The sequence below is a fragment of the Haemaphysalis longicornis genome, unplaced genomic scaffold (genome assembly GCF_048455015.1).
Source record: "Haemaphysalis longicornis isolate Haplotype H1 unplaced genomic scaffold, Haemaphysalis longicornis Haplotype H1 scaffold_12, whole genome shotgun sequence".
NCBI classification, from domain to species: Eukaryota; Metazoa; Arthropoda; class Arachnida; order Ixodida; family Ixodidae; genus Haemaphysalis; species Haemaphysalis longicornis.
This window is the reverse complement of record NW_027526225.1, coordinates 70,033,666-70,049,221: the sequence shown is the minus strand read 5'-3', so window position 1 is coordinate 70,049,221 and position 15,556 is coordinate 70,033,666. Positions and strand designations below refer to the sequence as shown.

Genomic DNA, 15,556 nt, shown 5'->3' with positions numbered 1-15,556 from the left:
GTTACTCCAGCGACGAATCTCACGAGGCAGTGCTAGTGCGTTAAATTCGTTAATTTTATGCGGCATTTACTCACATTACAATGCACCCATGTTCCGCTATGATGTTCCCTGTCTAACGGATTCGTTTTAGCAAAGAATGTGCCCTGATAGTGTCCCTCTTGTTCGTTGTTCGCAGCCCCAAGCGTTGTCCGCAATGTCCAGCTGACGAAAACAGGATCCCGCGAGGCTCTGTTCACGTGGGAACCACCGGAGCACGCCAATGGCATCATACGTCACTACAGTATCGCATACACACCTCTAACGTTCCGCATCCCCAATTGCGGCCGAGTGAAACCGAATCTTACAGAAGTCATTGTCCCCCCGGTACGCACGGCTGTGCAGCTGGCAACCCTGCACCCTTACGCCAAGTACCAAGTCTACGTGTCTGCTGTGACAATCAGACCAGGGCCCGAGTACAGCATGACGTTCCACACACCAGCTGATGGTTAGCACTTTTTCACCAAGAAAATTGTCACTTGTTTCCCGGTCTGCTGTCGAGGTTATTGAAGCAGACTGATTGGGAAAATCAATCTTTTTTCATCTTTTTTATGCCATTCGTGCTTCTGGTATCACATTCAAAGATAAGTTTTGTTTGATCACCAAAGCCTGCTGTATTATATTGCCGCCACTATCATAAACCGGAAGTCAGGGAAGAAATGCCGCGACTATCACCATCAGCGAAGCAGAAAAGAAGACGAGAACGCTCGGGCAAGCGCTTGTCCTCACGGGCTCTGGGCTGCAGCTTTGAGTTTAGACACATTAAATCTTCTTTATAGCCTTGATCGCTAGAAGTACCGAGTGTCATTCGTGACATTTGTGGTGGAGGTGCTGGGTACACCCCCTTCATGCTGAGTACCCCCCCAAGGCCCCGTAAGCCAAGCCCGATACTGAGTCCGGGCCGGCGAGCCTTCCTCGAAGAGCCCGGTGTCCGCACCAGTCGACGTCTCCAAGGCCAAGCACCGGAATACGGGCAGTTGACGGCGAATCCCAAAAGGACACAGGTGACACGTGCAGTTAGCATGACGTCGCAGTCGCAGCAGACTGACACGTTCGGGCCTCCGATTATGTTCTGGCCGATCGCGCCCCGTAATCCTGCCCCGTTCTATGGCGAAGACTTCGAGGACGTAGAAGACGGGATTGAGCAGTACGAGCCACAATGGTTGGACGGAAGACCAGTGCCGCAAGAGCGTCTACTTTTCTTTGGAGAAAACTGCTCGCATCTGGTTCAATAACCACGAGGCGGGCCTGAAGTCATGGGAGTCCTTCAAGGAGGGTCTTCGGCGAGCCTTCCCTAACCGCTTTCGACGTCAAATGGCCGAGGAACTTTTAAGAACCCGGGCCCAAGGGCCTACCGAAAGCGTGACGAGCTTCGTGGAAGACGTTCTGCAATTGAGCGCACGGGCGGATCCGCTGGCCACTGAGGAAACCAAGGTGCGGGCAGTTATGAGAGGCGTGAGGAGCGACATTTTTGGAGGGCTCGTTCGCCATCCACCGACGACTGTCGATGAGTTTGTGACGGAAGCCACCAACATTGAACAGGTGCTAGCGGCGAGGAGTAACCATTACCACAGGTTAGTGGCTTCCCCCACAATTGCTGCTTGCACTACTACTTCTCGCCTCGACCTGAACAGCAATAATGATAGTTGTCTCCGCGAGATCATCCGCGGCGTGCTCCAAGAGGAGCTACAAAAGCTGTTCCCAAAGCTCGAGCGGCCTGCTTCAGTATCGGTTGCGGAGGCTGTCAGAGAAGAAGTGCGGCGGACCTTTGCACCCATAATTCCGGTCGACGTTGTCCCCCAACGTCCCTCTGTGACGTACGTCGCGCCGGCTTCCCAGCCGCCCTCGTCAGTCGCCGCTCCTTACTCAAACCTGGTACCACAGCGGGTGGCCGGTGAGTCGTCGAATATTCCCCCGCCGGGACCACAGCAGCTTCGCCCGTGAAAAACGGATGTCTGACGAACACGGGACAACCGACCACTCTGCTTCCACTGTGGGGAGCCAGACCACACCTTTCGCCGCTGCCCCTACCGTGAGCTTGGACTTCCAGGGTTCCGTCCAAGCGATCCGTGCCCACGTTACGGTCAGAAACCCCGCGAAATCGAAGAATACCTTCGACGCTCAACGCCGCCGTTATCAGCCGTTCCTCGTGGACCCCGTTCGCCGTCACCTCGTCGGCCACCTTCGCCTCTCCGCTCGTCTCGCCGCGAAAGCCTTTCGCCCGTGCCTCGCCGGGAAAACTAAGTACGGCAACGCCTGGAGGTGGTGTTGCCGACGACGAAAGCCATCAAGAACCTCCGGAAACGCCGCGAAGCTCCCAGTCCGACTCCCGCAACCCTTTCATCCGTACTGCTGCGCCATCGAACAACCTGTCGATCAATATAGACGGCTACGACGCGACGGCGCTCATTGACACTGGTGCTGATTACTCCGTTCTTAGCGGTAGGCTTTCCCGTCACCTACGTAAAGTGATGACAGCGTGGGATGGCCCGGATATACGTACCGCCGGAGGACACCTGGTGACGCCTGTTGGACTGTGCACTGCCCGCGTCGAGATCCACGGAGAGCCATGCCCTGTGAAGTTTGTCGTTCTGGAGAAATGCTCCCGAGACATCATTCTAGGTATGGACTTCCTCTGCGAGTATGGTGCCGTCATTGACCTGGGTTCGAACAGCCTCACGCTTCGGATGCCGGATGCACCACGGAGTCACTCCTCGCCAAGTTTCGCCTCGGCCAGGGTGTTAGAGGAGCACGTGAAGCTGCCTCCGCTGGCCAGTGTTTTCTTGCTGGTGCAAGTTGACACGTTCCCAGACGGGGAAGCACTCTTAGAAGGAAGTATCCAGCTTCTTCTGGAGAAGGGAATCGGGGTCGCCAGAGGCCTACTGCGGATTCAAAATCGATGCGCAGAAGTTCTGGTGACAAATTTTCGAAACGAGTCGCAGCACCTGACCAAGGGCATGGCCGTAGCCCACGTGGAAGGCATCGCGGAAATCTCAGCTGTTGACGTGGTGTCCGACGCCGATACATTGTCTCTGCCGGAAACGGCAGCAAGTCTGGAACTCGACGTGAACTCAAAACTTTCGGGTCAACAAAGGAGTGAGTTGCTTTCACTGCTCGACGAATTTCGTCACTGCTTTGCTACGCCGTCCGGAGTTGGCCGAACCACCGTTGCTAAGCACCGGATTTTGACTGATGACGCCGCGCATCCAACTCGCCAACCGCCGTATCGAGTTTCACCCAAAGAACGAGAGGCAATACAAACCCAGGTGAAAGACATGCTGAAGGACGATGTCATACAACCGTCTAACAGTCCCTGGGCTGCACCAGTGGTGCTTGTAAAGAAGAAGGATGGGACACTGCGGTTCTGCGTAGATTATCGCCGGTTAAACAAAATAACAAAGAAGGACCTGTACCCGCTTCCACGCATCGATGACACTCTCGATCGGCTCCGCCATGCCCGCTTCTTCTCGTCAATAGACCTGAAGAGTGGGTACTGGCAGATTGAGGTTGACGAGCGGGACCGAGAAAAGACGGCCTTTATTACCCCAGATGGGCTCTATGAGTTCAAAGGGATGCCTTTCGGTCTATGTACAGCGCCAGCGACCTTCCAGCGTGTAATGGACACCGTTCTCGCCGGCCTTAAATGGCAGACGTGCCTCGTTTATCTCGATGACGTCGTCATCTTTGCAAGTACGTTCGACGAACACTTACGACGACTTAGAGAGGTACTGAAGGCTCTCGAAACTGCCGGCCTTACGCTCAATCCAAAAAAATGCCGGTTCGCGTACGATGAGCTGAAGTTCCTAGGCCACATTGTTAGTAGTGCAGGTGTAAGTGCTGACCCAGCGAAAACAGCCGCGGTTCGCGCCTTCCCAACACCGTCTTACAAGTCGGCAGTGAGAAGGTTCCTGGGTCTGTGCGCTTACTATCGCCGCTTCAATAAGAACTTCTCCCAGATAGCTGCCCCACTGACTTACCTTACAAAAGAACGGGTCCCGTTCGAGTGGAATGAAGAACAAAATCGCGCATTCGAGGACTTAAAAACCGCTCTGCAAACGACACCCGTCTTAGGCCATTTTGACCAGGAGGCTGAAACTGAAGTCCATACCGATGCAAGTAGCGCGGGGATTGGTGCTGTGCTCATCCAAATGCAGGATGGAGCTGAGCGAGTCATCGCTTACGCGAGCCGTACGCTAACCAAAGCGGAGCAAAACTATTCAACCACCGAAAAGGAGTGCCTTGCAGTCATTTGGGCAGTTACAAAGTTTCGTCCCTACCTGTATGGTCGCCCATTCCGTGTAGTCATAGATCATCATTCACTGTGCTGGCTTGCCAACCTGAGGGACCCATCCGGACGACTCGCTCGTTGGGGACTACGCCTTCAAGAATTTGATTTTTCCATCATTTACAAGTCGGGCCGCAAACACAGTGATGCGGACTGCCTGTCTCGGGCCCCCGTGGAAAGCGCTCAGCCTGAAGTCGATGATGACGACGCCTTCCTGGGAGTACTACATGGCTCTGATATGGCCGCACTGCAACAACAGGACCCTGAGCTTCAAAAACTTACGGCATACCTTCAAGGCCAACAAGGTGACCTTCCCAAAGTTTTCTCCCGCAACGTGTCCTCGTTCAGTCTTCGACAGGGCGTCCTCTACAAAAAGAGCTTTGACTCAAACGGCAGGTCGTGGCTTCTCGTTGTGCCAGACAGCCTTCGCGACGAAATCATCGAAGCTTCTCATGACCACCCCACCGCCAGTCATCTCGGATATAGCCGCACACTAGCCCGGATACGAGAAAAGTACTACTGGCCTCGTCTTCCGAAATCAGTCCGTCACTACACGCAAACATGCCGAGAATGCCAGAGGCGGAAGAAGCCGCCAACAAAGCCGGCCGGATTTCTACATCCTATCCAGCCCCCACTAACAGCTTTCGAACAAATTGGCATGGATCTTCTGGGCCCATTCCCCATGTCCAACTCAGGCAATCGGTGGATTGTGGTAGCGACGGATTACTTAACCCGCTTCGCAGAGTCTAAGGCGCTGCCACTCGGAACAAGCGCTGAAATAGCAAAATTTTTCATTGAGTAAATTGTTTTGCGGCATGGGGCTCCCAAAGTGTTAATAACGGACCGCGGCTCGGTGTTCACGTCGAAACTGACGCAGGACATACTCCGCTTGAGTAATACCAGCCACCGTCGAACAACGCCGTACCATCCCCAAACAAATGGACTTACAGAGCGCCTCAATAAGACAATGACAGATATGATAGCCATGTACGCAGACGTCGAGCACCGAACTTGGGACGAAGTGCTCCCATTCGTGACCTTTGCGTACAACACCGCGATCCAAGAAACGACGGGATTTTCTCCATTCTATTTGGCGCACGGCCGGCACGTAAACACCATGCTCGACGCAATGCTGCCCCACTCGCCCAGCGACCATACCCACGAAGATGCGGAAGTTGTCTCACAGCGCGCTGAGGAAGCACGACAACTCGCAAGGATCAGGATTCAAAATCAACAATCCGTCGACGCTAACCGCTACAACCTCCGTCGACGAGAAATACATTTCACCCCGGGTGATCGAGTTTGGGTTTGGACACCGGTACGGCGCCGTGGTCTGAGCGAGAAGCTTATGAAGCGGTACTTCGGCCCCTATACAATACTCCGCCGCATTGGTGACCTCAATTATGAAGTGAAACCTGACACAGCGCGCACAGCCTCCTGTCGAAGGCCAAGATCCGAAGTGGTTCACGTCGTGCGGCTCAAGCCTTACTACGAACGTTGAGGCACGGACTACGCACCCACGTATAGAACTGGAAGTGTTCCTTCTTGCAGATGTTGATCCGCGTTGGACAATGTCATTTCGCTTTCCGTAGCATCGAGTCGATGCCCGCTCAGAAGGGGGGAGTAATGCCGCCACTATCATCAACAGCAAGTCAGGGAAGAAATGCCGCGACTATCACCATCAGCGAAGCAGAAAAGAAGACGAGAACGCTCGGGCAAGCGCTTGTCCTCACGGGCTCTGGGCTGCAGCTTTGAGTTTAGACACATTAAATCTTCTTTATAGCCTTGATCGCTAGAAGTACCGAGTGTCATTCGTGACAATATTTATCCATTGTTTTAGAAGCCATACATTTGCAGCCATAGACTCTTTACGAGTACAGACATTGAAGCATGCCCGTAATACATACGGACAAGGGCAGTTGTCAAATGACAATGAAATTAGTACTCTTTTTTTCTCGGCCCACAACATCATCATACGCGCGGACAACTATAGAAAAGTTGCCTTGATTTTAAGTGCTCTTTTGTAAGAAGAGTTGAAAACATGCACAGGAACAGAGAAAAAGAGTGAAGATTACTGTGCCAAAAGTTGTTTTTTGCTTCGCAGTATTTCTTAGCGTGCCTAGTAATATTTCCCAATAGCGGAAGAGAAAGTTGGGGTGGGGTTAAAAAGCAGGACTGTAACTTCATATCTTCACTAATGCACTACGCGCGAAACCAACATTTGAAATTTTGTTATAACCACCAGAGGTAACATCCGTGTTTAGATTTTTTGTTATTGATTTTGTTGTGAGGGTAAATATTATCGACACTGTTAATACATTGTTGTAGCTATGCTGCTCACTTTCTATGACGGAAAACGCAAATTCGCCCCAGACTTTGCGCACAGTGTTTTTGTTCCTCATGCATGACGCCATCTTTTACCTTGTCGTGGTACCTCACAGTTCCTGAAGAAGCCCCAGCCGATGTTCAGCTCGAGCGCACAACCGCTACATCAGCAAGTCTGGCATGGTCCGGAGTGCCCTGTGAAATCGCGAACGGACCCAATCTTGCCTACTATTCAGAACTTGAGAGCGATGACCTGTGGGTCGCAAGACTGCGGAATATTACTACGGAAGCATCCTCCGTTACATACAACGACCTAGTGCCTTACACCCGGTACCGGGCAAAGGTCTTCGCCCAGAACGTGGCTGGTCGCTCACCGTACTCCTCTTCTGTGACGTTCACCACTCGACCGAAGGGTGAGATTTATTCTGACAAATGTTCTGCGCAGCTATTCGCTTTCAAATTTTAGTTCTGTAGCGAAGTGAGGCGCAGAGAATCCCTGCAACAGACAAGGCCTCGTTTAAAAAGAATTCAGTTAACGGCCATTTCGCCATCTCCCGTAGACTACCCAATAAGTGCACATTAGATTACAATAGGCGAAATTTGCTGGTGCAGTGAAGCAGAAAAAATTGTATTACATTCGTAATAAAAATATAAAGGGAAAATACCACAAAAAATAGGTTTGCGTACTCTGTGGGTGCGTGTGCAATAGGATTGCGATATTGAATTTGAAGTGAACGCACGATAATTGCAATGAACTGAAGAAGATTCACGTATTGAAAGGGCGCAAGATTTGGTTTACATAAGGTAATGACAATAGTTAAAGTTGATGCTTGGGCGAGTTGGTGTTCCATAATCTTGAATTCACCGCGCAAACAAGAAACGAGGACGATAGGGAGATCACGACACACAGGCGCTGACTAACAACTGAAGTTTATTGCTGTGACGTCTCGCATATAAATACAGCAGAGATCAAGGAAACAAAGAAATCGCCACATAACATGTGAAAATAAATAATAAATAAGGCAAGAAGTCGCTTCTTGCGTATGACTCGGCGCATTCGAAACTGGTTAAAAGAGGAATTACGAATCTATGCCTGAAAAATTCACTTGATACATCATGTGTTGATATGATGCGCTTTAATTTCATGGATCAGGTTAATCGCCTAATTAATGCAGGTTATCCTTCATATCTATTAACGTCCATTGCCGAAGGTTTGTGTAAGTAAATGAAGACTGGGCAAAAACAAAAAACGATCGGAATAACAAAAAGAAAGGGAAGGTTGCAGTATTGTCGTACATACATACGGTGTCGCATAATCTAGAACGAAGTGCCAAGCTTGCCTATGTAAGTGTTGTTTTTTAAGCTCCAGAAAAAACTTTCCAGACTATGTAGACACGTGAACAGCCATACCCCAAGTTCTGAGGTTTGTAGGAAGAAGAACCAACGACCGTTCATCCAATGTGCTACAAACGTAGTTTACAGCATACCTTTATTGTGTGGCAGAGAATATATCGGGCAAACGGGGAGATGTGTTAATGATAGGCTAAAGGAACACAGTTACAACGTGGAAAAAAGCAAAAACGGCCATCTAGGAGTACATTGTAGGGACTGTCTTGGGTGCGAGCCTATCTTCGGTAGTACCGCAATATTGTGTAAAAATAGGCATAAACTGACGACGAAAATTATTGAGGCTCATAAGATAGCAAAAAGGGAAGAAAAGTGTATAAGCGTCCTATCTGTCGCGCTATCAGCAAAAGAAGTCAACTATCTAGACGGTTTGTAAGCACATGGTGTTAGTGAGGTCGTGGCGGAATTCTTATATTTTATTTTCACATATTATGTGTCGATTTCTTTGTTGCCTTGATTTCTTCTGTATTTATATGCCAGACGTTACAGCAATAAACTTCAGTGGTTAGTCAGCGCCTGTGTGTTATGCTCTCCCTATCGTCCTCGTTTATTGTTTGCGCTGTGAATTCAAGATTAAGGTAATGGCAATGGCAACGGCAAAGTGCTTCCTCTTCCGAAAAACGTGTGCGGACGTATTTTACGACCAAACTTCACAAAAGGAGTGTGTTGCTAGTGTCAATGACAACGTTAGTTGAAATGTAACAATTCAAATATAAAATAAAATGCAGGTGACGTAACAATACCAAAACGCAGTAAAACTACACAAAAATAGCGCCAAAAGTAACGCTGCGCTTCCTGCCACGGGAGGTGAAAGATATAGCTGCAGCGTCTCCGACTTTCTTAATTGAACGCCAATATCTTTTTTACTGCGAAGCCATTCGGTGATTCCGGCGTTTCACAGTAGAGAAAAAAATAACCGGCACCGGCAGGATACGAACCTCTGTCTCGTAAATCAACCAAGTTAGTCAGTCGTCTTACCTAGTGTCACTAGATAAGCTACAGAGTACCGTCACTGAGGCACGCAAGTGAGCAACGGCGGCCATTTTGGTGCTTATCAGTGTTGCCAGACTGCCCCTTCTGCGGCCTCACCGCTCACTTTGACGAGGTCATTTGTAAACAACCCTGCCGAAGACGCCGCAACACCGCATCTTCGGCCACACTTTGCAGCCGAAATGCTGTGAAGCGCGTTATCTTTGAATCACGTTCGGAACGACGGCAGTCGTGCGCAGCCGCAGAGCAGGGCTGACAAGCTGAGAATACCACAGTTGACCGACATAAAACGCATAAGCAACAAAATGCCGGTGCCCATGAACCGTGGCAGTGTAAACAAATGTCACGTGATGCGAACTGACCAATGATCGTGGCGGCGGCACGGAACAATAGGAGAAAAGAGTGCCGATACTCTGTAACCTTATCTAGTGACACTAGTCTTACTAAACTCTATGGTCTTACCCACTCGGCTACGACCGTGAGTTAGTACACGGAGTCAAACGGCTTACTCACTTGGCTGTGACTGTGGGAAGAGGACTGTTAGACACAGAACAAGTGATAGGGTACACGTTGCACCTGCGGGCATCTAGTTTCAGTGTGCGCGTTCCGTTAGTTCGTTCTGCTTCTTCAAATCTCTTCTTCGCCGTTATAGCAACAACGATGTAGAAAAGGCCGTTGCGGCAGCGAAGAAGAAATCAGCTGCAATCGTGGACTTAAACCACCGAGATGGTCCTAGGTGGCGTACAGTTGCGCTACCTTGAAGTCTTACGCGTTAGTGTGAGCTTCCTTCATTTTTCTTTTTTGTCTTAAAATATGACGTATGTCTATGGTAGAGCCATATAGACGGATTTATATGAGACCCACGCAGAAGGTAAATGTGGCAGCGCCCTGCCACGGTTTTTAGGAGCCTCGGCTGGGGCGAAAGTTGTCGAGGAGAGACTTCGCGACGTGCGCATGTACGATGTGCATGCGTGCGTACGTACGTACTCACGGGCATAAAACTTTTTCTCTGGAGGAAAGCATAACTTATTTATAGCAAAAAGTAAATACCCCGATCTTAAGGCAAACAAGTTCGTATTTTGAAAACATTCCGCACTAGGTTCCGTTTTGATTTTCTATTTTTATTACCCTAAAGGCCCTTGCGGGCATTACATAGGGGGGGGGGGAGTAATTGCTTCAGCTGATGCAATCCTAACATTCTTTCGCTCGTGTAATCAACGCGGCCCTTAAGTGTAAACGGTAATTGAAGCGATTTTTCGGAAAATTCATACACCCGGTTTTGTCTATCGCGTCACGATTTACTGGGTTAGCTTGTGACAAAAGCTCAAAATATTGGATGTAGTAATGATATCGTACGACGAGTAGATGCTCGGCATGTGAAAAAATATACACCGCTCCAGTAACAAAGACAACGAGGCCAGGAACCTGTCCAGTACGTGATTTCCAACGTTTTGAAATTCAAGTGAATGCTGGCACGTGTGCTGGCAGGTGTGAAAACACGAAAAGGCACATGCGACCACCCGGGGTCGTACTTTACGGACGATTGCCGAGGATGCCCTAGACCCGTTTCTACAACCATCCCCGAGGACAGACTAAATTGAAAATTTTCACGAAATTACCCAACATTATAAAAGAGCGCATAAGGTAGTGCAGCCGGCTAATCCACAGCTTAGCAGGAAAGAAGAGGAATACTGGAGGAAGTTACAAACCAGGGTCTTCACAAACACCTTATTATACAGCAAATGGCACCCCAAAGTATACGACTCTAGATGCAAGAACAGTAACGGCGTTGCGGACCTCGTCCACATGGCGTGGACCTCATAGAAATACTGCATCCTTGGAGGTACTACTACTCAGCCGGACCTCAAGCACTCAGCTCAAGTCATTAGTTTCGCCTTAGAAGCCGCCGTGTCCCAAGGGATCCCGGCCGACTGATGGGGCGGCACGGAGGTTACTGGTGCAAATAAAGTTTATTATGCATTTAAAAAGACGGTTTTTTCCTTAAACAATGGTAGTAATTTTTTCACAAACTTGCAATAAATAATCTATATATAAATATACGTAAGCTTTGGCGAATACGTAAGCTTTGGAGTAAGCCACTTTCCGGGGAGGTTGCTATGATGTCACATAATCTTTTCTCCGCGATTGGCGGCTGCCGACCAAAGTCACCACTCAGAAAGATGACTGGGCTACTGTTGTAGGATCTCCACTTCCTTTTGATCGTATCCCTCGCATTCAGATGGGCAGGTAGCGCATTGATAACCATTTTTTAGTGTTTATGTCTATTTCGTCACTACTGACGTCGTGCAGCGCGAAATTTGAAAGTTTTTTATACTAATTTTGTTTTGTTGATTCATAACTGTGTTATGGGGCTGAAATAGAGCGGAGTGAGTTACCTCAGGCGCGTTCTATTATTTGAACGAGGTTGAATTTTGCATTAATGTTCCATTTAGGCGTCTGTTCATGCTTTTGGCGGCTGCGTCGGCGCCGGTGTAACTGAGAGCGATCTATTGGCACGAAGTAAGATTACAGGGAGCGAACACAAAACTCAGCGGAACACGAAATACGGGTGCGTTTGAGGAAACGGTGGAGAGAATTCCTAAAAAGCCATAACGAGCGATTCACACATATCTTCCTGCTCCTGCTATCACTAAGCCTACTGCTTGACCATGGCTGTAGCTATGGTTACACGTACAGCGTGCGCTGTAGAGGATTAACAGCGCTGAATAAGCGGACATCTTCTTGCGGCGGCTAAGAGATGGTGAACGAGGAGTTCGCTGTAGCCTGTTGACCAGTTACTATCTGCAGCGACTGCTGTGAAACGCTCCGGTCTATCGACAGTGAAGCCACGCTATGTTCCGCTCAATTTCACTCGTGCTGCAAAATGCATCGTCCGCTCCAGCCAACATGCTCACTGGGGTCTCCAACCACACTGCATTCTTTTGCGTCAATGTACCCCAAAATGAAAATGCCTGCAGACGTGCACTCGATTTTTTCAATTAGGGCTTATCGCATATAGCTGGTGAATTTTTCCTGAGAAGACATCTTTTGTTTGCAGATCCTCTCCCTCCAACATTCCTGAAATCAGAGACGCAACAGAAAGATAGCGTCTCATTGCGGTGGAACGCCCCCTATCCTCCTTATGGATTGTTGGACCACTACTATTTAAAGTTTTTCGCCGCGAACCAGCGGCACAATATTACTAAGCGTGTTATCTACCACACGGGCTGTGCCAGCAAGAAAGGCCCGGGGGAACAGCATTGCTACACGGTGACTGGCCTGGAACCAAACGAGATATACTACTTTTCGGTACGATGAGTTTTTTTTTTGTTTTATAAACCGTTTCAAGTACATATAGGCCGAGTGAGAAGCAGGAAACGGAATACGTTTCAAAATAATAAATATGTGCTTTTAGGTAGGTAGCTTTCTCAGGCACATAACACGGGAGAAATTAGTAGACATAATGTCGACCAAGGTATGAACGGCCAGTGAAACTGTGCCGTGTTAGGTGATTAGTCAGATTAAACGATTCACGTTTCAATGAAAACCGCGTTCATTCAAGCCTCTCTTCGGGGGAAGGATACACTAGCTCAGCCCTCATCTCTGCATTCCTGTACTGCACTCTCAAGACGTCACCGGGAGTGAATTTGGGGCTAAAGCAGTGACACTGCATTTTGTCGCGTGGTCACAGCGAATGTAACTTGTGATGGCGACGTTAGTTTAGTCGTAACACGTTTCGATCTCTCACCCTGCTTAATTAGCCCGTCAGGTAGGTGAATTTGCAGAACCTTCATTAAGAGCTTGACGTGGCTCATGTACGCGGGGAGAGCATGGAGCAACGTAATGAACAGGGTCATGTCAATTACGAATGTGCAAAAAGGTTTATGTTAGAAATACAGCCGCTTATACAAGCTCAATTCTTGAACCGGCGAAGCCGCTAAACATTTAGTGTACTCTTTTTGGTTGTGACGTCACTTTCAAACGCAACTTTACATCAATATACAGTTGAGCTATTTGACAGGTATGGTGCCTATTGTGTTGACCGAATCAATTAACCTCATTTCTTGCCTCCTTAACAGTTGGCGAATGTTTATTTTTGTATTTACTGATACAGCTGCGGGCCAAGAACATCGAAACGGCGTACTCCCCTTTCTCAGTTCAGCTGGAAGTCAAAACGAAAGAGGCGGGTAAGTTGTATTTGCATTTTATGGTGTTGCCAAATTTTTGTTCGCATATTGTGGTTTAATATACATCTTAGAACAGAGCACGTCACTTTTATTTTGTACCAGAAGTTTCTGCACAAACATCGCTGTCATAAAAGTTTTCACGCACAAATATTTCTAGTGAATGTGCAGCTAGTTTCGAGTCAGATGGGTTTCTTACTATAGAAGTCAAGTGTCGCCTACCGCAGTTGCAATAGGTAAGTGGGGAGGCTGATCAGATGATAAAGCGTCTATTCTGCAACAACAATCGCCGCTATACATTCTATGCTTGTAGATGTTCTAACTAGAACCATAATTAGCGTCAGGAAGTTCATACAGTAACAAAACACGGTAAGATATTTTATACTTGAAAGAGAAATGTTAGGTCACGTTGAAAACAAAAAACTCGAAGTGAAAAAGGTATCCCGGGTAAAATGTTTCAATCATGCACATTAGGTATGAGTGAGACGGGTCTTCACAGAAATCAAAAACACTTAAGGTGCACAGTAAGGCTACTTTTAATCAATAGATACGGTATGTTTTAGACTAATGAAGCCTCTATAAAACATTGTTGCTATGTTTAAGTTGTGCGGCCTTCACAGTTGAGAAGAAAAAGTTTAAAATTTTCGCCTGAATGATCACTGTAGTACAAGCTAACTACCAACGGCATGATGCTCAATAATCTGCCCTTGAAGTTCCAGGGCCCCCGCTCAACTTAAGGGTGTCGGACAAAACCAAACATAGCTTCAAAGTTCTGTGGGATACTCCGCAGAGGAAGAATGGACTCCTTCGCAGCTACAAGGTGAAGAGTTTTCTAATATTTAAAAGAAGATAGATTCGGCTATATTTATTGTTGTTGGTATTAATGACCTTGTTACTCAAGTCGGCCAAATGCCATAAATTGGCGGGCAGGGTCTACATACTTGCGCTAAGCTACTTTTAAACTTATGCTTACTATCTAGGTAATGAAAAAGAAAATATAGAAGTGATGTAAAATTTGTGGCCACATTACAGCAGATTTTGTTACCTCTCGCCTTTTCCGACCGCAGTGCAACCCCGCCTGACTAAAAGGCAAGCGGGGTTGTAATTGTGAGCACGTGCAGAATGTAAAAAACCCGCCTTGCAAATACAGTAAACAGTACTGCGTGGACTTGATTTTGGCTGTTTAGGAACTCGCAAAAGAAAATGATGGAAACTGTTGGCGTATTTATATTATTAATCCCATGGATACTCAGAGTCGTGTGGTTTTTTTTTTTGCGAAGGTCTTGAGAAAAATGTTTCAAAGCTTTTCAGTAGTATGTGGCCTCTGAGGCGAAAGGCAGAAACTCCCGTGTGTTCGAGACTTCGACGCACGTTAAAGATCCCCAGGGGGTCGAAATTAATCACTAGCCCTCCACTACAGCAGCCCTTATCGCCTGTGTAGTGTCGGCGCGTTAAACGTCATGATCAATCAAGTATGCGGCCCCTACAAAAATGTAAGCGTGATAGCTTAGTTTCATTTAAACATCTATGCATGTCTGGTGGAGGCAGAAGGTCGCGGAGAGAACTATGGGCGTGGGGGTAAGCAGGCGATGGGTTTACATTTTTTTAAAGTACCTGCCTTGCCAAAGAAGTACAGTCGAAATTCGGTCTAATTAAACTCGATGTGATATTACTAACATATTCGGATTCCCCACCACCGGTGCCAGCACGGCTGAATGCTTTTATAAACTCTAACCAACCAAATGCATTCCCTGCCATTCTAGATTTAACGAAGTATTTTTGAGAAACAGGGAGACTTAAAAATGAGAAATATCGAATGTGTTTCGTCGAATTTTATTGCGCCACGTCAGAAAAGAAACGAGGCATCTAGGTTCACTTTTACGGAACTTTGGCAGATATACTCAGCAGTCCCGTAACAGTACACCACGGTGTCCTGGCCAGTACGCTTTCCACAGTCTTGAAGGGAAAGGACGCCATCATTGATGCCATTCCGCCTGTTATTGCGTTGAAGAGGAATAGCCCCAAGAAGACGTATAACCCGCACGAGAAGCTCCAGGAAGCCTTTTTCACGTGGTTCTAGGATATGAGGGACAAGAATGTTGAGCTCAGTGGGGAAGTTGCACAACAGGAAGTGCCGACGACTTCAGGGCAAGCACCGGCTTGCTTATAACTTTCACCTGGGTCTTGGAGCACACCACTTAATTATCGGCAGGCGAGCGCCACGGCCGCCGCAATTACGATGTCACGGCACATGATTGTATGCGACTCCCTTTAGACATCGAAGTTATGGAACCAACGGTTTGTAAAATGACAGTCCCGATTTTACGAA

General features: G+C 48.0%; 1 protein-coding gene across 1 annotated transcript in view; it reads left to right on the top strand.

The window, feature by feature from the left end:
• LOC144161666 (phosphatidylinositol phosphatase PTPRQ-like) overlaps positions 1–15,556 on the top strand; it is a 110,431-nt gene that overhangs the window by 42,209 nt on the left and 52,666 nt on the right. The window contains exons 12-16 of the mRNA XM_077692293.1: positions 176–484; positions 6,763–7,059; positions 12,102–12,352; positions 13,158–13,230; positions 13,941–14,047. Coding sequence (XP_077548419.1) covers positions 176–484; positions 6,763–7,059; positions 12,102–12,352; positions 13,158–13,230; positions 13,941–14,047 — 1,037 coding nt within the window. The remainder of the gene's footprint in view (positions 1–175; positions 485–6,762; positions 7,060–12,101; positions 12,353–13,157; positions 13,231–13,940; positions 14,048–15,556) is intronic.